The sequence below is a fragment of the Petaurus breviceps genome, unplaced genomic scaffold, assembly GCF_028583685.1.
Source record: "Petaurus breviceps papuanus isolate PSGF00001 unplaced genomic scaffold, PetGlider_PUasm1.0 91133, whole genome shotgun sequence".
Taxonomy (NCBI): Eukaryota; Metazoa; Chordata; class Mammalia; order Diprotodontia; family Petauridae; genus Petaurus; species Petaurus breviceps.
The window spans coordinates 74994389-75018131 of NW_027187419.1; the positions used below are offsets into that span (position 1 = coordinate 74994389).

At 34.2% G+C, this 23743-nt stretch overlaps 1 protein-coding gene across 4 annotated transcripts in view; it reads left to right on the forward strand.

Annotated features, from left to right (window-relative positions):
- RIF1 (replication timing regulatory factor 1) overlaps positions 1–23743 on the forward strand; it is a 63854-nt gene extending 40111 nt beyond the window's left edge. For 2 of the 4 annotated variants that reach the window (XM_069079796.1, XM_069079795.1), the window contains exons 25-36: positions 983–1079; positions 2711–2833; positions 4600–4751; positions 5016–5093; positions 5203–5257; positions 5746–8718; positions 12702–12857; positions 13153–13230; positions 13316–13431; positions 14780–14933; positions 16342–16453; positions 17033–23743. In XM_069079796.1, the coding sequence (XP_068935897.1) occupies positions 983–1079; positions 2711–2833; positions 4600–4751; positions 5016–5093; positions 5203–5257; positions 5746–8718; positions 12702–12857; positions 13153–13230; positions 13316–13431; positions 14780–14933; positions 16342–16453; positions 17033–17247 (4309 nt within the window). In that variant the 3' untranslated portion in view covers positions 17248–23743. The remainder of the gene's footprint in view (positions 1–982; positions 1080–2710; positions 2834–4599; positions 4752–5015; positions 5094–5202; positions 5258–5745; positions 8719–12701; positions 12858–13152; positions 13231–13315; positions 13432–14779; positions 14934–16341; positions 16454–17032) is intronic. The other 2 variants (XM_069079798.1, XM_069079797.1) reach the window with 2 other exon arrangements.

The following is a 23743-nucleotide window of genomic DNA, read 5'->3' on the forward strand; positions in this document are numbered from 1 at the left end:
GCTCTAAAATTTGTTTAGAGTCATGTTTTATAGGTATAAAAACAACTTGTTTAGCCATTCTCCAATTGATGGGTATCCCCTTGATTTCGAATTCTTTGCCACCACAAAAAGAGCTGCTATAAATATTTTTGTATATACAGGTCCTTTCCCATTTGTATGATCTCTTTGGGATACAGCCCTAGAAATGGTATTGCCAGGTCAAAGGGTATGCATATTTTTATAGCCTTTTGGACATAGTTCCAAATTTCTCTCCAGAATGGTTGGATCAATTCACAGCTCCACCAACAATGCATTAGTGTTCCAGTTGTCCCGCATTTTCTCTAGGATTTATAATTTTCCTGTTTTGTCATGTTAACCAATCTGACAAGGTGAGATGTGTACCTGAGAGTTGTTTAGATTTGCATTTCTCTAATCAATAGTGCCTCTTTTTTCTTGGTATCAGTCATACAATTTAAATGAAAGTTACATATGATAAGTTATAACTTGATTTTAATAGGGAAAATAGTGAAGAGGCTTAGGTTATTAGATAACCGGGAGAAGGGATTTCTTAGCTAAAAGATTTAGAAAGGGGGAACTGAGTTTGGGATTAAACAATTTTCCCTAGACTTTTTTCTATACTTGCCCTCTAGCTCCATTTGTTCTCACCCAAGTGAAAATATTTTGATTGTACTTGGCAGCTTGTATAATAAACTGCATAAAAGTTAATTTTTGTTTACTTTAGCATTAGCCACTGAGTGATAGAGGAACCTGTATTCACAGACAATTAAGTTCTCTCTACTTTGGTGAATTTAATTGTATTTATATACCTATAATTTAGTAAAGAGTCCTTGAGTGTGTGGGGGGTGCTTGACAAGATTTGTATTTATCTTAAGTTTCTTATCTAAATGCACTTATTTGTACTTAGGACTTAACAATGCTTATTAATTAACTCTATTGTTTCTCCCATCCCTTCCCTTCTCTCCCCCAAACTTTCTTTTTGAAGGACTGTATTGAAACAAGCCAAACAGAAGTGTTTGCTTTTGTTACCTGGTTTTGAGGTTGAACCAATGGAAGAATCTGGTGGCCTTTATTCAGAGGGAGTAAGTACTTATTGTTTTTATGTTAATTCTCTAATTACTGTATTTTTTTTGAAGGCTTAGTGCCCCCCATCCCCCATTCCAAGCTTGGACCAGATTAGAATGAATTAGGATAAGGTAAAACACATAAAAATGCAGTACAACATAGATAATAATTAATTTGTGTCTTTCCAAGCAGTATGGTTGCAGATGTTTTACTGTTTTGAGTTTTTCACCACAGTATAAGAGAGCCCTTTATTTTTATGTTTCTGCAAAAATGGAGAATAGAGTGAATTATAGGTGAGTCAGTATAGTTTTAAATAAGCAGCAACTTAATCATCTTCCAGTAGAGGAAGAAAACTACTTCCAGCTCTGTAACCACCCACCAGAATTGTGATTTATTTTCACATTAAAGAGAAAAGAAACTTGGATGCATTTCTCTCAATAGAATACAGGCTAAAAATGTAATTTCCAGTAATATAAACATCCGGTTCTGTCGTAATTATATTACATTATGTTATGTGAAATTTGTTGTAATGAATAAAGGATCCATTTCCTGAGTCTAATAATTTCAGTTTAGAATGAACTATTTAATATTTAAGATTTATTCAAAATCATAGACAGAAGTAAAACATGTACTCTATTTTATGAAGTAGACAAAGCTTTTTTTCCTTTTAATATGAGTTATTTACCTAGGCTCTGTATAGGTCGGTTTTTTCCTAAAAGTGTAAGTGTGTGTGTGTGTGTGTGTGTGTGTGTGTGTGTGTGTGTGTAGCTGGTGCTTTTGGGCCATCTAGTCACCCCAATTTAAAAACATTGGTATGTGGTGACTACAGTTTCTTATACCAAAGGGATTTAGGCATTATGGGAATGAATATATAAATGATATCCCTTTATCTTTTTTTGTTTCAAGCTTTGTCTTTGAATAGTTTTTCCTGGTTGATAACAAAATATTACTCCAGCCAACAAAAATGCTTGAACTTCACTAAGATAGTGAGTTACAGGGGGAAAGTAATAAAGACCAAAAAATAGAAATTTTTTTTTTGGAGGGCAGTTGGGGTTAAGTGACTTGCCCAACTTTTGCTAGCAAGTGTTAAGTGCCTGAGGCCTGATATGAACTCAGGCCCTCCTGACTTCAGAGCCTGTGCTCTGCTTACTCTGCCACCTAGCTGCCCTGAAAAAATAGATTTCTTATGGATCTGATATGATATCTTAGCATTTTATCCAGTGGTGGATGAATCTTTTGTGTCTATATTTGGAATTTTAGAATGATAAAGAATGCATTCCTAACCTGGGCAGGAGTCTGTGAACTACAGTAAGAAAAAAATTTATTTGAAAATAATTGACTTCTTTTTGTAATACTATATATTTTACATGTGTTTTAAAACATTTTGAGAAGTCTATAGCTTTTACTAAATTCTTTAAGGGGTCTATGACACAAAAAATTAAGAAACTACTACTCTATGAGGATTTAATAGTAAATCAGATTGACTTGTTTGAATTTATTACCATGAGTGTAATTAAGCTATGTCACTGGTTTAGAATATAGTATTGAAATAATTTAAAAGTATAATATAGAATAGTGAAAATAGCAATTTTAGGCAAAACTAACATTTTACAATTTTTTGAAATATGGATCTTTTTTTAAACAACAGACAGAAAATTCACAATTAGATACAAAGATAAGTGGTATAGAAATACAATCTCATGGAAAACAAGATTTTTTATCATTATGTGAGAGGAATCTAAAAGGAAAAGATCTAAAATCACCATCTAAGGTAAGGTACTTTGAAGTGGATTTAATAGACCCCTTTAAAAGTTGGTCAGATTTTTTTGTTCTTGGGAAATAAATCTTAGGAGTTGCACAGGCTTGAAGGCAGCAGTTGTCTTGACATAGGGATCAAAGAGGACTACAGAAGTTACGGCAAAGAAAAAGTGTTGGGAAAAAAAGAATAAAAATGCAGAGTTGTCTATTGTTAATTTAGTGATTGTTCTCCAGATAGCCTTAAAGATGTATCAGTTATTGTTAAGGTGTTTTCAGTCGTGTCTGACTTTATGACCCTGTTTGATTTTCTTGGCAAAGATACTGAAGTGGTTTGCCATTTCCTTTTCCAGTTTATTTTATAGATGAGGAACTGAGACAGGGTTAAGTGACTTGCATAGGATGACACAGCTAGTATGTCTGAGGCTGAATTTGAACTGAGATCTTCCTGACTTAAGGCTCCACACATTCCACTCTGCCACCTAACTGCCCCGAAGATGTTTCAGTAATTATTTTCATTATATATAATGTGAACCATGATAGAAAATATTTGGAACTGACATTTTCTCATTACACATTTTGAGGAGAATTAAATTTTAGCCATAACAATGAGCACATTTTTTTTAAAAATTGAAAAGGCAGGTAAATTACCAGCAGATCCATTTATAATGCTTATGTTTACAAATATGTTTGCTTGGAAAGGCTTCTATTCTTTGGTTGTCTTTAAGGGACTGTTTCTCTTCTTTTTACATAACAAATTTGACAGTATAGACTAAAGAATGCTTAATCTAGTTAAAGCAGCTTTATTTTAAAAAACGTAAAATGGAGGGCTGAAAGAGAACAAATCTAAGAATAAGAATAGAACTTGAGCCTACTTCTGGGGCTCCAGGCCTAAGCTGTTTGTAATTCAAGAACTTGTATTGTTTTTTATGTTATATTTTGGTTACATTGATGACATCCCTGCACTTTTGGGCCCTGGTCCTCTCTGTTGCTTCTGTTGAAGCAGAGTGAAAATGTTTCTTCTACGAAAATCTCATTGTTGTACATAAAAGTTGCCAAGCAGCTGTAGCAACTTTTGCTTTTGCTTACCAGTTTTCCTAGTTGGTGCTGAAATTCTTGGCACGTTTCATAATCCTATATTACCGTTTTTGAACAATTTTGTTTGTTTTTGTAGACTTGAGAAATATCTTTAGCCACATGAGGTAGGTAAACATAGATTTCAAACATCTTATTGTGGTCTAAAATAAGTAGCAAAAGAGTAAGATACTTAAATAGGGAAAACATTTAATTTCTTTCCCCCTCCCCCCCCTGAATTCATTTATTTATTTTAGTTTTCAACATTCATTTCCACAAGATTTTGAGTTCCAAATTTTCTCCCTGTCTCTCCCCTACCCTCCACCCCAAAATGGCAAGCATACTGATATTTCTCCCAGTTCACCCTCTCATGTATCTCCCCCATCCTTCCCTTTACCCCTTACTTTCTTGTAGGGCAAGATGGCTTTCTATACTCCATTGTCTGTATATCTTATTTCCCAGTTACATGTAACAACAATTTTTTAACATTTGTTTTTAAAACTTTGAGTTCCAGATTCTCTCCCTTCTTCCCTCCTCACCCATTCCCACTGGGAAGACAAGCAATTCAATATAGGTTATAAATGTGTAGGAAAACATTTAATTTCTAAATTGTATTATATTTCTAGTAGAATAAGTGAGTGATCTTGAAATAGAAAAAAATTTTAAAACCTGAAAATTAATTATTACATACTTCAATTTTTTTTGTAGATGAAACTTGAATTTTTGTCTCCTAAATTGAAAAAGGATATCACTTTGGAAGATTGTTCATCTGTTGATTTTGTGTTTATACCTCCCAATGAGAAAGAAACAAAGGAAAGAATTCTAACTGAACATCAGAAAGAAGTACTTAGAACAAAGAGGTTTGTAAACTTAATTAACATTATTGGCCATGTAAAATGAATTCTATTTGAAGCCTATTTTTTTTTTGGTGTTAGAAAACCTTTTTATGTTAAAACTAACCAAAGACTATACTGTAGTTGGCAATATGGTACATAATAATGTAACAGATTTTTGGCTTGTTAGCTTGCCTATAGAAGGAAAGAAAATCTGTACTTCTTGACATTTCTTTGCAAAGTTTAATATGTAATATTCTTCATTTAATTATAAAATGATTTGCTTTACAGAATTGATATTCCTACTCTGTACAATAATCTGGATGTATCACAAGATAGTTTTTCTTACCATACTCAAGAAGAAACTATGTAAGTAATCGAAGATCTAATAAGCCTTCCATTAAAACCTTTTCTGATTTCTCAAGTATTAGGGGGGAAAAAACAACAAAAATGTAACTTGCATATTTATTTACTATAGGGAAAATCCAAGTTTAACTGAAGAACCGAAGGAAGAATCAAAGATTATCATGAAGGTATAACTGATTTATTTTGGAGAATTCAGAAGTTCTCCATTAATGTTTGTCTTGGTATTTCCTTTATTCCAAGATAGATAGTATAGTCTTTGTTTAATGCTATTATAGGAGCTATAGCCATGATTCTAGGTGTTTATTAGATCTAAAACCAACTGCCACTTAGTGGGTTGTTTTCTATAGTTCATAGAATAGAAGTAAAATGAAACAGAACATATAATAATAGCATATTGTTGCCATGTATTAGTAATAGTAGCATGACTTTATAGTTTTGTAATACTTCTTATATTCCTATGAAACCAGTTATGCAAATATTTTCATCATCTCCCAAATAATAAAAAATTTAGGTAGATAGAAGATGACTTAGCAACATTTGAGTTAATAAGTGATAGCTAATTTTATAATACTTATGATGTTAAATGTTTTCTGTATAAATTAAGGTTTTGGGCAAAACCATAATTTTCATAATTTAAATTTTATTTTCTGTACAGGAAGAAGAGAATATTGATGCAAAGACCAGCACTGAAGATATAGTAGATAGTAGTATTGAGAAGCATCCTGAAAAACCCTCTCTCCTGAAACATGAGGTGCAAAGTTGCCATGAAAAGAATAATATATTATTAAATATAAAGAAGCACATTGAAAAAAATTCTTCTAAAATTGTTTCAAAAGAGCCTTCAGGAGAAAACACATGCATCAGTGAAAATACTTTGAATACCAGTAATAGCTCAGTTTCTAGTGGACCTGTAAGCCGAAGACAGTCTTTTATTACTTTGGAAAAATTTGATACATCAGAAAACAGACCTTTTAGTCCTTCTATCTTGAACACTGTATCAGGAGCTGTTTCAGTGTCAGAGAACCAAGAAAATATGGATATAGCGAGTACCTCAGTGAAAATAAAGACCAAAGAAAAAAGTATTTCAAAACCTGATAGAGAAAAAATCACGAGTGGAACCAAAAAAACAGTTCGAAGGTCAAATAAAATAGAACATACAGGAAGTAAAAGACCTAAGCTGTTAAAATCAGAACAAGAAAAAAATGCTCAAGAATCTGGTGGTTCTATAATGCCTATAGAAAATAAGTTGACTGATTCACTGGATCAAACAGAGGATACTTCCCAGGATGTTCTTCCTCAAGTTAAAGTATTGGAATGTGAAGAAGTAAAGTTTCAACATCCAGTAGAAAGTCTTGAAGTGGTAGAAAGCGTTACAGAAGGAAATGATTTAGGAAATAATTTGGAATCCAAAGAAAATACACCTCCAGAGGTAATACCCACATCAGACCAAATATCTAATGATGAGAGTCATATGCAGGTATCATCTAATCAAAAAACACTTAGAAGGTCTTCAAGACGACGCTCAGATATAGAATGTACTCCAGATAAACAAGATAAAGAAAATAGTCAAGAAAAAAAGGAAAGGCGAAAGGAAGAGGAGAGGTCTGTTCAGAAGAAGCTGTCGCAAATAAAAGACGATGTATCACAAAAACAGAAACCGGTATCTGAAAAAAATATAGGTGAACAAGAACATTTAAGTAAGAAAGCAAACAATTTATTTGAGAAATCTTTAGAACAAACTAACATTGAAATGAACAAATTAAAACCTGAATTTGAGAGTATTAAGTCAAATGTTGATGATTTGCAAGATTGTAGTTCAGATAAATCTTCACAGACACCATTAAGAGGACGAACAAGGTATCAGACAAGGAGAGCATCCCAAGGTTTGCTTTCTAGTATTGAAAACTCTGAATCTGATAGTTCAGAGACTAAAGAAGAAATTTCCAATAAGAAAAAATCTGGAAAATGGAAAAACAAGGGTAGTAGTCTTGAAAATGAAAACACTGAGGGAAAAATAGGAAGTAAGGACTATCTATGCTCTGAAACTAAAAATGTCAGTGAAACAAGTTCTGAATTAGACATGGAGATAAGATTGTCGTCTCATACTGCCATTATGAACAATGAACAGAACAATTCACTTGTTAATGATTCTGTAGTATCTATAGACCCATCAGAAGTTTCTAGTGATACAGAGAACACAAATGAGGAGAAAAGTAAAACTAGCACATTTGCAGAAGATTCTGGTACAAACTCTTGTGTGCCAGAGTTAACTTTAAGGACTAGAAGTGTAAACAAAAAACTTCACAAACAAGATTCTGTGGACACTACTGCTATTTCTCCAGGGGGAGATATATCAGATACCTCTTTGCTTTTCGAAAAACCCCTGCAGGCAATTGAATGTCTTCACAAAAGAAGTAGGAGGGTGAGAAGATCCAAGAGCTGTGATTGTTGTGGAGAAAAGTCAATTTCATTAAATAACACAGACAATTATGCAAAAATGGATGAGCCGCAAAAGCTAGGTTTGCAGGCCACTGAATCTCCTTTGGAAACTTCTTATGTGGGCACAAACTTAGAAGTAAAACCTTTAAAGGAATCCTCTACTCCTGTTGTACCATTACTTCATAAGAAAGAGACTGAGGCTTTGAATGATTCAATGACTGTATCAGAAAATGAATTGAAAGAAAATTCTGATTTTGAGGATCATCCCTCCCTGGAAAGAGAAAACTTTGAAAACAAAACTTGTGTCATTATTAATAATGAAACAGACCTTGTAGTGCAAGAACCATCTGATCAGGCAAATAAAATGATCGATTCTGGTCTACCAATTGATAATTTTCAAGATTCTTTGGAACAGAAACCTGTTCTAGAGGTGAGCAGAGAACAACCAGTAACTTCATTAGAAGAGAAAATAAGTCAGCATATAGAAATAAAGAATGCTGATGATGGAAATAATATACTTGAAGTAAAGGTAGAATCTGATCCTGAAGCAGAAATAAAGCATGACACTGTTGTTATGGCTGAAATAGACAAGTTTAAGTTTGGTGCTGAATTGGATGTCCCTGAGGTGAGGATGGAGGTTGACACACCTGAGCAAAGTGCCATGGCAAACAGAGGAACCACTGAGCCTGAGGCTGGAGCAGATATTGCCCAAGACAGAACATTTGCTGATACCAAGGCTGGTAATGCCCAGGCCATAGCACTTGAGGCAAGTACTGATACTGATGTGTTAGAGTCACCTGAAAAAATGAATACTGTAAAAGCAAAAACAGAATCTGGCATACCAGAAAAGGTAAAAGCAGACATTGATGACACTGAAGAAACTAAGTTAGATCAAGGTCATGTTGAGGCAGAAGAAATCAAGGATGAAATTTTAGAGCAAATTCAGGGTACCTCAGAGCAAGTGGAGGAACCGTCAAAGATACTTGCAAATGTTTCTGAGCTGTTAGCAGAAGAAAGTAATGTGTCTCCTCAGAAGTTAAGGGGAATAGACACTCAATCTGAAAATGATAGCCCAGGTGGAGTGCACACACGCTGCATATGGTCTCCTTTGGCTTCTCCCTCTACCAGCATTTTGAAGAGAGGAATAAAAAGACAACAAGAAGATGAGGCCCCATCACCTCTTAATAAGGTAGGCAGTAAAAACTGATTTTTATTGGGTACACGTGTGTAGGTATACATGTATTACTGGAATATATCTCCATAATTTCTTCCACTATGCATAGGATTATGGGATTTTTACCTGTAAGGAACTTCAGTTACCTAGTTCAACCTCACTCTATTGAGGGTGTCCTGTCACAAGACAGTGTGATGATAAACATTCTCTAGCCTATCAGTATTTTTCTAAAAACACAGTGCCCAGAACTGAACCTAGTACTCCAGATGAGGTTTGACTGCAGAGTACAGTAGACCTATCACCTCCCTGTTTCTTCAAGCTATACTTTTTTAATGCAGATGGATTTTCTTACTTGCTATACATAGCAGCACCACTAATTGCACTTACATGTACTTGGACACCCAGGTGTCTTTTCAGAGCATCTGCTGTCTAGCCTTAATTTTTTTTTTAACCCAAGTGTAAGCTTTCACTTTTTCCTCTTTAATAAATTTCCATTTTTAATAAATTCAGCCCAGTGCTCTAGCCTGTCAAGATCCTTTTAGATCCTGATTCTGTCATCCATTGTTAACTTTCTTTCCCATTGTTCCATCATTTGCACCTTTGATGAACCTTCACCCAAATTATTGATAAAAATTTTAAGTAGTGCAAGACCAAGCACAGATTCTGAGTTGTCCATTAGATATGTCCTGTTACGAGACTTTCAGTACCTTAACAGTTACTCTCTAAGGCTGGTAATCTAATTAGTTCTGGGCCCAGCTGGTTGTATTAACGCCTAAATCCATTTATCTCCATCTTTTCCACAATAATATTGTCAAAATTCCCCATTTAATAAGCATTGCTGGTAAAACTGGAGAGGAAGCTAGCAGAAGAAAAAAAGGTTTAGACCAACATCTTATGATGTGTCCACAATAAACACGACGGGTCCATGACTTTATTAAAGCTTATGTGAAACATGAGAATGAGGTCAGGTATATTTCATAACTCTGTTTTCATTATCCTTTTAAATTTTTTTATCCTGAACTTAAACACCCACAAAAGAGCATTTCCCTGTATATGATAGACAATAGTTGTTTGTATGAAAGCACATCTCTCCATTTCATACCGTCTTCCTTTTTTGAAAAAGTACATAATAAATTCTACATGTTACTTTCAGAAATATCCTACTTACCTGTGGTTCCTTCAGAGTGTAGGTTCTCTTCTGTGCATTTTTTAAAAAGGATGTTTGTTTCAGTGTCCTTTTTGGCACCATCATTGCTCGTTTCAATCTCCTGTATACCTCAGATAACATACTTTTCTTCCATGAAGATTTGTCTACCATCAAGAATTTACCTTGTGGGAGCTGCCAGGTGGCTCAGCAAGTAAGAGCACCAGCCCCGTGTTGGGATGACCTGGGGATCGAATCTGGGCTCAGATACTTAGCACCACACCCAGAAATAACTGGCCTTGTAACCTTGAGCAAATTACTTAACCCCAATTGCTAAAAAAAAAAAAAAGAAAAAGAAAAAAAAAGAATTTCCCTTGTCCTAGTTGCAGAAACAAATCTCCATCTAAGTGGGAGTGGCAGAGGAAGAGAAATCATGAATAATTAAGATGGCAAAAGCTGCATTCTTTTCTCTTGAGAACTACTAGACTTTGAAGCTAGGATGTTCTGCTTATGTACAAGGTTCCTAGTTGCACAAGCAGTTTCCCAGTCTAATGTAGACTGGCTGACCCCTGTCTTGACTCCCCAAGTACACACAGGGAGTCCAGCTTGGAAGTGCTAACAATGAATAATGTTAGCGGGGTGGGGGGAAGGGAAGGAGAGTATACTTCAAACTTGACAAGTTCAGAGCCTCTTGCATGCTCAGGGTCCATGTTTCTGGAAAATATGGCAATTCAGAAAGCAAGTTCAGAGGATCCCTTTAACACAACTAATACCATGTAACAGTTGAGTTTATAACACTTTCAGTATACTCATTGTGTGTTATAGTTATCTGTTAGAGTATTTTTATTATCATCTTTATCTTGTAATTAACCTCAACGGAAGAAGTCATGCCTTACCTAAATTTACACTATTACAAGTCAGATCACGTCATTTCATTGCTCAATGACTATTTTTCAAAGTGTATTTATTTTTCCCCTTCATTACTCTGTTACCCAACCAACTGGTCTCTGTTTTTTCATGGGTGTTTTTCTTGCCTAGAAGATGCACTCCTTCCTCACTTCTCTCTTAAAATCTCTCATTTCATTCATACTGCTAGTGGCACATTTCATGGGAAACATTTCTTAATTTCTTTTTCCCCTCCAAGATATTAATGTCCTTCCCACCCCCCAAAAAAGAGGACAAAAACAAACTTTTTTGGGTATATATTTAAATATGTACATGTTTTGCCAAGAAGGAGAGCACCTGTCATAGTACCTGGTATATAGTGGGCACTTATTAAAATGATTGTTGATAGTATTTAGAAAAGTGCTTTTCTACACATTTGCCACTTAATAATTATTGGGGTGTTTATTTCTTCTATAAAATGATGAAGTTATCTTTAGGTGGTCTCTTAAGGTTCTTTCCAAATATAAATTCCCTAAACCCCAAATTATGCAGCCAGTTAGTTATACTGCTAGTATCCTGAAATGAGAGATTAGCCTGGCACTAATGTAATATAAGTTAGGTGTCCCTCTGACCAACTACTTTTCCATGTCATTTATTGTGAATCACTTTGGATTCTGAAAGTGTAGATGATGCTAGAAAAACTAAAATGTGAGAATTGGGCCTGTTTGCCTTGAGTCTTGTAAAACTAATTAAAATGGCCTACTTGTAATCGCCATACTAAGAAACACAGAAAAAGCTATGTTATAGCAATAATAGACAAAATTTTAAGAAGCAACCAAAAATAAAACCCACTATTACCTCTGATGTCTATACAAATGCACAGTTACAGAGTAAGATGAACAAAAGTTAACAGAAAAGGACAAATTTGATATGGCTTGGGGGAAGAGATATAGGACACAAATGGAGCAGTTGGGAGGAGGTTGCAGACTTATTTTATATATTAAGATAAACTTCCAGAACCGGAAAACCGTGACAGCATTTAGGTGAAAAAATGAGCACAATTAGTATTGTTAGACATTTACTAAAGGCACTTGGTCAGAAAGTGGAAATAGGTATGACTAGATGTAGGGCATACCTGAGAGGCTCTATAATCTTACTAGAGAAATGAAAACATTTTAGATTTTGTTAAGACAGTCCTTATACCTATATTCTTTTTCCCCAAGGCTGGGAATAGTATAGATAATTAGCTATAAGGGAAATGGAAGACCCTGAAAGTAATCATAGATTGGTAGTTAAGAGGGACCATAAAATTAAACTGTGTAACCTCCTAAGGCCCAAAGAGATTTGATGGCCCAGGTCATGACTTAGCTTTATCAGGGGAAGTCTTACAGCAATCAATAGGCCAAAATAACTTATTTATATCAGAAATATTGGTATGAATTAGACTCTAATATGAAAAAGGGAACTTTTCATTTCAGTTGGGTAGTTAAGACCCCCAATTTATAAATGCAGATAAATCTTGCTACTCACTGCTCAAATAAAAATTTGAGCAAGTAAAGCCTCCTTGTGTGGAATTCTACACTTAATGATGAGTTATCATCTCTAAAAGAAAGGATGTAATATGTTTGTAGGGAGTTCTTTTTATGGTTTGCCCTCTCTAGTTTCTAATTTAATCACCAGCAAATTGTTTAATTTCAGAGGTCTCTGAAAAATAGCCACCAGCAGATCCATTAGCTTAAGTATGAAATAATCTCTTGGATCCAGTATGCTTCTCTATGTAGCATGAATATTATATGATTTCTTAACCACTGATATTTATCAGTACTGGTTATGGAAGCAATTGCCATTTGGTACTGATGAAATAAACTAGTCATTTATTGACCTTGGCCAGGGGCAGGGGAGAGATTTCAAAAATTAACATTATGGGGTTAATTAGAATGAAATTTTATCAGGTAACTATTTCTTTTAGGTTCGAAGAGTTTCATTTGCAGATCCAATTTACCAGGAAGGTTTGGCAGATGATATTGATAGGAGAAGCCCAGTTATTAGATCACATTCTTCCTATTCTTCAAATAATTCTTCAACAGCTAAAAGTCTTAAAAGTTCCCCTACTGCACAGTCCAAGGTAAGCCATCAGTTTCTGTCAAATACATATCAAAGTATTCTTTCTTTGGGTTTAATATAAATGTACCTACCTACCTGTGAAAAAATGAGCTATCTTTTGAGTTGCAGGATTTTTTAAAATATGGTAAGTTAAAAATCAGTGTTCACTGAATTGTTCTGAATTAGATTAAACCTTATTATCTAATTTTTCATAAGGGCATTGAATATTTTGTAAAATACTTATTTTAAACTTTACAAATTGAATTCTCTAGTTATTTAGGGTTCTGAGTGAGTTTTTCTCCTTTTTTTCTATCTAGCATAATACCACTCCAACCAAAGGATTTCTGTCCCCAGGATCACGTAGCCCTAAATTTAAGAGCTCAAAGAAGTGCTTAGTAAGACTTCTTTAGTTTTCATTTAACTTTATATGTTTGTTTTCAGTAATGTAATCCTTATTTAACAATTTATCTAATTGTTTAGATTGCTGAAATGACCAAAGAATTCCCTCAGTGTTCTAATGAAAGTATATACCCAGCCTTGGTGAGCTGTGGAGCACCTGTTGACATTATTTTACCTCAGATTACTTCAAACATGTGGTAAGTGGTCTCAACTGTAGAATCAAAGTCACCAGTAATAGTTAAAGTTAACATAGATTGAAAACAAAAACACACTAGGGGAAATATGGCTAGGTATAAAGAGTTGGAGATTTTAGTGGACTCATACAGGTCAATATGAGTCAACAGAAAATTAAAAACCCTTCTATATAGACTAGCGTTTGGAAATGTGTTCATTTTGTTGTTTGTTACTGTTTCAGTCATTTCCAACTCTTCTTGAACCCATTTGGGGTTTTCTTGGCAAAGATACTGGAATGGTTTGGCATTTCTTTCTCTCATTTTCACATATCAGGAAAGTGAGGCAAACAGGGTTTAAAGTGACTTGCCCAGGGTCACACAGCTAGGAAGTGTCTGAGGCCATATTTGAACTCAGGAAGATGGCTTGTTAGCTTTATTCTTATGTAGAAAAAAGTCAAGTGTCTGTATTGTGCTAGGGATACTTCCTTGCTTTTGGTGATTCCAGGTTGGTGATTGGTTAGGAATCAAAGTAGTGTCCTCGCCAATTGTATATTTAGAGTATTGGAACATGAGGAGAGAATCTCACTCATTCTGATGTTGATTTTATTTAAAAAAGATTCTGAGATACTCATTTCATAGGTATTGAATCCTTTTGAGCATGTCAGAGGTAGTGAACAGCTTAACATTCACTCAGGACCTTTTGTTGATTAGTTTAGGATGTCTTGCACCTTTTGCACATTTGAAACATTTGACTACAATGAAGACTAAGATGAAAAGTAGTTGCTCCTTCAATTCTGTGTTTGAACTTATATCTGTGGCATCTTATCTGTGTTCATCATGGAGTTTGTGGTTTTGAATCATGATGGTAGGGAAAGGTAGAGGGCAAATAGGCAAGAGCTAGAGCTGCAAGGAGAGCTTAGTTTTCTGTGACATTTCACTTAGGTTTTTATGACACACTTTTGTGTCCTAGGATACCTGTTATGAAGTCATGTTTTGTGGATCCTAGGGTTAGTATCTTATTATTCCTCATGGTACTATTCTCCAGACTTTCTGTCCTGTCCCCTCCACCCCAAAACAAATGAAAAGGATGCCTGAATGAGACCGAGGCATTATTTGATAGATGTAAGAGATAATGGATAGTGGTTTAGAAGTAAAAAAACAAAACAAGATACAGCTTGCCGCTACACAGGGAAAAATTATTTCATGGCAGTAGGTTAAAATTTGTAATAGTTATATGAAGAGAAACTAATATGGAGATATGGTTAAATATATTTGGAGAATAATTTGGAGAATGTTGGGATGGAAAGTAAAAGTGTAACGTAAAACTGCATTTTATAAGGTGACTCTCTCCTTCTGATTTTCTACTGTTCAGGGCAAGAGGCTTGGGACAGCTTATTAGAGCAAAGAATATTAAGACAATTGGTGATCTGAGCACTCTTACAGCAACTGAAATAAAAACTCTCCCTATCCGTTCTCCAAAAGTTTCCAATGTTAAGAAGGCTCTCAGAGTATATCATGAACAGCAGGTAAAAATAGGTTTTAAAAAACTTTATTGACCATTATATAATAAAGTGCCTATGGAAGTCATTAGAGAGTTCAAATTTAAATAATACTTAATTCAAAAGTAAATTTTTAATACTTATGTTTGAGAATGATCTTTATGTGTCGGTAATGTTTTCTCTAGTAATTATGTTTTTCTTCCTTTGGGGGCAGGGTAAGAGGGAACTAAATTCATTCTAGCATTGCTAGAAGCTGAGGGCAATGCAGATGTCATATTTTTCAGGGAGTTTTTAATGGTTATTTCAATTTTTAATACTTACATATCTTACATGAGTGACCACTTTTTTTTTTTTTTTGGCTGTTAAGGGAGTCTTGTCTATATGGAATAATATATCAGGTTACATTTGTGGTGCTTGACTTTTGACCAGTTTTCTGATTGTTCCTTCTCATTTCCACATAACCTATATTTATTTTGTCCTATAATATCCCCAAGTCCTTAACCGCATTTTTTCCATTGTTAGAACCGTAAAAAAAAGTCTTTATTCCAAACTTGATGTCCTCCAAAATGAACCACACAGTAGAACAGAAAAGGGAGATTACATGTAAAACCACAGAGCTCATTTTTTTCCTAAGTATATAATAAATTCAGCATGCTACTTTCAAAGCTGTACTGTTTGTGTTTCTGCATTTCCTACTTTTCTCTTCATTTTTAGAATGCTTTAATGATTTTTGAGGGGCCACATTTTTGCTTCTTTCTCCACCTTTGAAAGAAAGAAAAACAAAATCCTTATTACAAGTAAGCATAGTCAAGCAAAATCAATCCATGTATTTGCCATAAAAGGTTTTTCTCATTTTGGAACTTGACACCAGCACCTCTCTATCTGGAGGTGTGTTATATGTCTCATCATCTTTGCTTTAGTCATTGCAGTCATCACTCTTTAAAAGGTGATTTTGTTTAAGATGTTTAATCAAATTTTTTTCTCCCCCATATAGACTTGTCCCATCCTAGCCGCCCCCTCCCCCCTAAAAAAATTCTTGCAGGGAATATGCATAACTAAGAAAAACATTGGCCTTTCACATTGGCCTTGTCTATAAAAGTGTCTCATTGTGTATTTTGAATTCATCACATTTCCTCTGTTTGGAGGATAGTATTCTTTCATTGGGTTTTTTTTTAAATTTGTAGTTGGACAATGCATTGAGAGTTCTTAAGTCTTTCAGGATTGTTGCTCATTATGGGTTTCTGTTCTATAGCCCATGTCTTATGTGCACCTGCTTTTTTTGAGTGCCTTTGTACTTGTTCTTTACTGCTGCTACAACAGTTCCTTTTTTAGCCAAGAAAGTTAGGTTGAAAAATGTCTTATGTTTTATTATTTCAAATTTTTGTTTTTAAAAGTTAAATTTTATTTTTTAAAATTCCTATGTGCATCTGTCAAGATGAAGTCTCGAGGACTAGAAGAAATTACCCTTATTGAGGAGGTTTCAGAGAAATCATTAAGTGGAATGGAAAATAAACCCATTTCTCCTGATGAAGAAACATTTGCTTCAGGTATTTTTCTTCTCGTTTATAAGAGTTGTTTCCATTGTTGTAATTCAAAATAAGCCTTCAAGCTTGGCTTTTTTTTAATTGTCACCTCCCTGTCTCCACACAAATAACATACTGGTTAAGTCATCAAAGGCAGTACTCTTGTGCCTTGATTCTTGATGAAGGTAAAGCATGAAATAGAGCAAAACTGAAGAATTATGAATAATACTTTCAAATAGATCTAACTTGTGTGCTTTTGAGCTGTGGTTTCACATTTTTTGTCCACCTCACTTGATTGCTCTGAGGATCATTTGGTAAAATAATGTGTAAAATACCTTTTCAAAAACCATGATTGAGATAGCAAAAAATTGTGGACTTTTAAAGTTTGATACTCTTGATTAATTTGTTGGTGTCCTAAGATTCTGTTTTATGTAACTAAGATGGTATTTGTAAATTTTTGAGTCTTTTCCTTTGGTAGGGCTTATTGGTCTTAGAAAACTAGTTCTTCAGATTTTAAGGGTCATTATGCACTCACTAGGTGATAACAGTACTTTGCTTATTTGAGGTACCAAATGAATTGTTCTGTCTTATTTTCTCTTATAGATTTAATTGAGCCAGTTGTCTCAGATGGTCAGCAGGCTCGAAATCTTGTGGCCCAGATCAGTGCTCTTGCTCTTCAGCTAAATTCAGAAGATCTGCATAATTATTCAGGAAGCCAACTTTTTGAAATGCAAGAGAAACTGGGTAGCATGACTAACTGCATAATGAAAAATCTGCAGTCTCGCTGGAGGTCACCACCCCATGAAAGCTCTACTTAGGATTTCCTTAGGATAACATAGAAGTTTAATATCACAGTTTTTGTTAACTGACGATGGCCGCTCTGAAACATTCCATAAACACAGTTTTAGAATTTAGAAACTGAATTATTTTCAGAGTAGATCTTTTTAACTATGAGAAATATATCATGATGTACATTGAATTTTTAAAATTTTGTGGGATCGCTTTTTTTTTCCATGTGAAGTATTTGTTCATTTGCTGCTATGCATCATCTTTTAAGTATTTCAAGTGAGATTTTTACTGAAACATAAGGAAAGACTGAAATCAGATGTTCCTAAATTGAAACATTTTTATTCCTTCAAAACTTTATGTAAAATGACATTTTAAGTAAGTGAAATTGAAGATGTTTTATTTGAAAGCCACATTACTTGCAGAGCTGTTACTGGTGTTTGATACTCCTTTTCCTGCTTGGATTTGTTGTGCCTGAGAGCTAAGGAAGTCTTTTTTGATGAGGCATCTCAAATGAGATGGAGTAGAATCAAGGGGTGTTTTTTTGGTTTTTTTTTTTCCAGTGAAGTTAACATGATTTTGCATGATTTTATGGACAAGTCCCATGAAAAATGAAATGCTAGGAAAAAATAATAACCATTGTTTTGGCATCGTCATGTTAAACAGATTTCCTGAGCTCCTTTCATTTGCATGAAAGTGTAGCAGTGTTTTCCCATGGGAATTTGTTTCTATGGGACATATACATTACAGTTAAGTGCATAACCGTTTTGTATATTATGTATAGATTATAGATGTTGGTTTTTAATTTATAAATTTCAATTGATTAATTGCATGGATTGTCCTCATAAAGACCTTTTGGGCAAGAGTTCTTGGTTTTACATTATAGAAATCCACTTTGTATATATTTTGTACTGTATTACCAGTATGAAGGATCTTCATGAGATCACTTTATTTGTACATAAAGAACCCTACAAAGACCTACAACAGTGAACGCTGTAATTGGCCAGAGAAATCTTAGCTGAAAAGATGAGTACCTGTTATCCAAAAGATACCAGATCACAAAATTACTGAAATGCTAAATGATTTTGGTTTTCAGTTCCCTTTATGTTTTGTATATATATGTATATAAGGATTCAATCAAAGGAAGACCACTTGAAAGTTTACCAGTTTTATTGACACTTTCTGAAAGTACATTCTGTTTAGAAAGTTTCAGCTCAATTTAACTAGTGAAAAACGTAGAGGTTTGATTCTTTTGTGGGGGAGCCCACACTTGACCATGTTTTCCTTTTATGGCTATCTGATTTGAGAAAATTTGAACAAAATTAAATTGTGCCAAATAATATCGTCATTAGTAATGCCTGTCATCCCATTCCATACTTTACATTTAGTTTCACTTAAATGATTTTTAAACAGCCGATGAGTTCAGCTGTTTTTTATTCCCTCATCACTACCTTCTCTTTAGTACAGAAAGCACACCTTAAATAGGTTGTGATCAGTTAGCTCCTTGGGTAGAACACAGTGCTAATGAGACCAAAGCCATTAGTTCAGTTCTTCTGTGGACCTGTTAGGTTACGTTGGCCACAAGGTGGGTAATGTCATCTTTCTTAAAAGTGTGTGCTAATGGCCTTGAGGGAAACAGGGGTAGAATGTGGACAGATCAGTAAGATTGTCTCACACCATTTAGGGAAAGAAAGCAAACCTCTATCCTAATAAAAATGGGTCCATTGGTGATATCTTTGTTTTTGTTTCTTGCTGGAATTACTTAAATAATTCTATATATTGCAGTTTGAAGAAAGCCAAATTAGGGTTAGCTGGGTATTTAAAACAGATAGTTGATGACTTATAGTTAACATCTGTCATCCCCAAATGATTTGCATGTCTCTTGCCTAAGAACTTTTTTTTTTTCCGGCAAAAAAATTATTCTTAAAGAGTAAAAAGATAAAAAATTGGTCTCTGTTTTTTATTGGATCAAGAACAAGATACAGGAACAGCAGAAAAAAGATTGGCTTTTCAGATGCTCAGAATTACTGTATTTTTATTAACATAAATGTTAACACCATCAAATTGACAGAAAACAAAACCAAACAGCATTAGAATATTTGAACTTACACTCACCTATATAAATTTGCAGATAATTTCTTACATTTGCATTTTAGATTCTAAAGTAGATAGTAGGGGTTGGTTTTTTTTTTGTATTTTAACTTTTGCACAGCAATTCTGAGAATTTCATTCACCACTCCCTTGGTTAGATATAATTTTTTTCTGTCACCTTTACCTATGCGCTTTCTGCTCCACTTCTAGATACAGGAAAACTTCATTTGGATTCTGGTGAAAGGCCAAAATCAGCAAAGAGACTAAATATGAATCCTTTATAAAGAAATCGATTCAGTAACTTCAGGCACCCCTGGATTGAACTAGGCTAGTAAGGTTAACCTAAGATTAGCAAAGAAATGACCTTGGGAAAGAGAAAAATAATTTTTTAGTTAGATACCTGTGTCTCCTCAAAAAGAAGCTTTATGTGGGGTAGGTACCCCTGACATCTTTATTCGTTCTAAATCTGCATTACTTTTTGTTTTGCTAGAGTAGGCTGAAGTTTACCTCTATTCTATCTGCACTATTGTAAAAAAAAAATTCTTAGTGAGGTTTTACAGTTCTCTAACATTAGTCTATAGTGTTCAGACAGATTCTTAATTATTACAGCTTTATTAGCATTTGTCAATAATGTTTGAGTTCCTGGGATTTAATAACTTAATCCTAACCACAAATAAGAGCTAAAATTGGTTTCATTAATAAGAAAGAACCATTGAATAACTGTTGGAAAACAAAATAAGGCTTTAAATCTGAATAAAAACATCTTAAGTTTGAGTCTTTGGCAATGGGTTATTTTCCATATAGAGATCAATAAATTACTAAGTGTTCTGTCAGACATTAAATATTTAAATGTAAATGTCTATAGTCAGTGTCTCCTACCAATTTACATGGAATCAGGGGAGGAGGTGGGTGGATGAGGATCAAGAATCTGGCTTGAGTGCCCAATGATTTAGGATTAAAAAAGAAATACAAATGGAAGTTGAAGTAAGAAATTAGGGAGAGATATGGTACAAATTAATTGGAGGTACTAATGAGTTCTTTTGATCTCTCCATCCTCTCTAATTTGGCCAACTTTGTGTAAATCATTTGGAAGGAGCTCAGTTAGCTTTCCCTTAGACTTGGGAGTTGATTTTGATTACTGTATTTGGTCAAGTATCCCAGGAGGCCATAAATTCATCATTTAACAAATGTTGATAGTTGTTAGCTTTGATTGATTTTTGCTTATTAATACTTCCATAAGCTTTTGGGGGAGGGAGGGGGGCAGAGAGGACCAGAGGGATTTGGTCTCCAACCTGCTGGAGCTATTTTGCACTTTATAGAATAGATACATATTGATTCATCTTTTTCATACTGAGTATCAGACTCATTTCATTTCTGATTTTACAATGAGCCTGAAAACAAAATCTAGAGAGAGTTGGAATGTCAAGAGTAGAACTTTTAAGTAATAAAATTTAGCAGTTTTTTTCTTTTGACCTACAAAAATCTTTTAAGCTGTGAAGTATTCCATTTTAGTAGTTAAACCAGCCCTTAGGGCTTAGTTGCATTGGGAGTTTACTGCCCAAAGCTGCATGGTAAAATCCCTCAACTAATGTTAAGATTTTCTTGAGGGTTTCTAAATTTAAGAAAAAAAATTTCTTAGGAAATGTGACTGGTTACTGTTATCTTAAGGATAAGATTTTCCAGAAAGATAGCCTGTCACAGAGAGCTGGCTTAATTTAAAACCTGAGTTCAGGTTGTGCCTCTGATGCTTAACTATGTGACCCCAGGGCAAGCAATTTAACTTATGTATTATTCTCCTAAGCCTGACTTTTAAAGATTTGTCTGACAGCTTTAGAAGGAATTTCTTCATTAGAATTCCTTATACTTATGAAATCACAGGTAGGTCTAGTATTGAAAAAAATAATAAAGCCTACCTTTAAGAAGGCAAATGTTAATTTCCAAATAGGCCGGATGATCCTGGGTGAAGTAGATTTGCTACAGTAGCCTTTAATTTCCCACTAAGTGCTATCCTGAATTAAAGGATGCTTTATATTATTTTTGATTATAAATCCTAAAGAGACAGTTTTGTATTTTAGATGAGATTTTTGGAACATTTGGTATTCTAATACCTTCACCTCTTTGACTAAGTAAAACAAGGTAGAAAATAACCTTACCTATACCATTCATGTAGAAATCAATAACTATGCTTTGAAAAGTTAACTTTATTTTTTTATATCATGTCTAATCAAATACGTCTTAATTGCCTTCATCTGAACAGTATTCACTACCATCCCTTCTGGATCTAATCTTGATTATAGGCTATTTGCAAACTGCTGCGCTAAGCACTTTTTTTCCCCGTAAAGATTTATCAAATTAGAGTTAATAGGGTTTGTGGGGCTTTTTATAGTAAATAACAAAGTGAAACAAAAATACATAGTTCAGTAAGACATCATGGGTAAGTCTCAAATCAGAAGTGCAAATTATGACTTTAAAATAGAATGTAAATTTGTAAGCCACTGTTCTCCATCCACAGCCTCCCAACCATGCAAAGAAGGATAAACATTCAAAGGTGTTCCACCTGTCTGTTTCCTGGAAGAAATTCCATCAGATATTATGTACAAATTGCTAATAGAATAATGACCCTTTAATAATGGTGAGATTTCTGTGTATTTACTGTTGGCTTCACTGTTAATGATAGGTTGCCATAAGAAAAATAAGGTACCCCCTAATTGCATAAGAGGCCTTTTGTTACCTTCGTTATGTTATAAATGTGGGTCACGTTAAATTTATTGATTTAACAATAGTTAATTTAAAATGGGGAAGGGGCTTGTTTTAAATGTACAGATGAGATGCAGGGAAGAGAGATAATGGCTGAATAATCCTACCAAGGAGTCTGGAGTCATTACATCCCCTACACACCTTATTAGAAAGCCACCCAATACTTGAATTGATAGCCTAGCTTCAGAGGCATTATGAGATACTATTTCTCAGTGCAGAACTTGCTATTGCTATGCATAATGAACCATCAAAAAAAAAAGGCCATGTTCAGACTTGGTGTTTCAGATTTGAGTGTTTTAGTGAGTTCATTTAGAATGTTTTGTATTGAAAATGGTTGAAATTATTTTGGCACTTGAATTTTCAAAATTCAAATTTTCAAAAATTTCAGTTGGCAGATTTTGTTACATGTTTCATTCACGAAGGATCCAAGATAATAAGGTATTAATGGAATAAATGAAAGAAACTTTGGAATCCTGTAGAGGGTACAAGTGGTATACTTAAAAACAAGTATATTTGGTTCATAAAAACAATATATGGACTTTGGGTGGTTCTTGGTGATGGCTTTTCAAACTTAGGTGGACAGGAATAACAGCTTTATATTTATTAAATATCAATTTATTTGCAAAGCCCTTTCCTCTTAAACTTGTCAGGCAGTTAGCATATTCCTATGTGATTTAAGTGGAATGAATTTGATATGTAAGTTTGCCTAAAGAAAATTACTGTGGGTGACTGCCTTTGAGGGGGTCAGAATAGCAATGTCTTTTACGATTGTATTTGAATTATTTGTATCTTGTTAGTGGCCTTAGTAGCACATATGGTGCTATTGACATTTCAGATTTTTGGTTCTTCCACTACTGCATCTCACTATTCTTGCCAATTACATATGCCTGCTTTTCTAGTGAGGCACTTTGAGCAGTCCATATTGTTTTACAGATTTTTTTTAGCTCTTAGTTATACCGCCTTGAAGTGGTATTTAATTTCTCATTGTTCTGTTTCTCTCCTATAATGCATGAGCATTAAATCGTACCTGTGAATTAAGTAGGTTTGGGCTTGGGGATTTCAGGAGAATATTGATTCCATAGTAATTCCATCTGTTTTTAACATTCTACCTCTGTTGGTGGTTATACTTCTCCACCATCATGCACTTAGCAGAACACTGACTGGCAAAGCCTAGTCACAAAGATTTAAAACAATTCAGGGGCCCACACTATAGTATTTTTGTGCCTATCACTTGAACTCATTTTTCTAAGATAGTCTAATTTTACATTAACAAGAAATTTATATATTTGATAAATGCAACCGATAAGTCTTAAGTATCCTGAAGTACAAACTTAAGTTTTGGAAATGTATTGTCAACTGCACAAAGAAGAAACTGGCAGGAAATCTGGAAATAAACCTTTGTGGACTTTGGAATGTGTTATGCGTTTGTAGTAGCAAGAATACTTCTTATATTTTCTTAGACTAACATTGAATTCTCAGAGTTCATGATGCATCGGTGGCTTAGCTAAGTGAGGAGAAAATACAGAAGAAACCATCCTGGAACGACTTATTTCAAGCAATATTAGGAATTGACTGGAGCTAACAGTTTTTGACTTAAATGTGATATTAAGTGGAAAAGTACTGCTAAAATATTTTTATTGCACTTTTTCTCAGAAATAAAAGTAATGTAAATAATTTGAA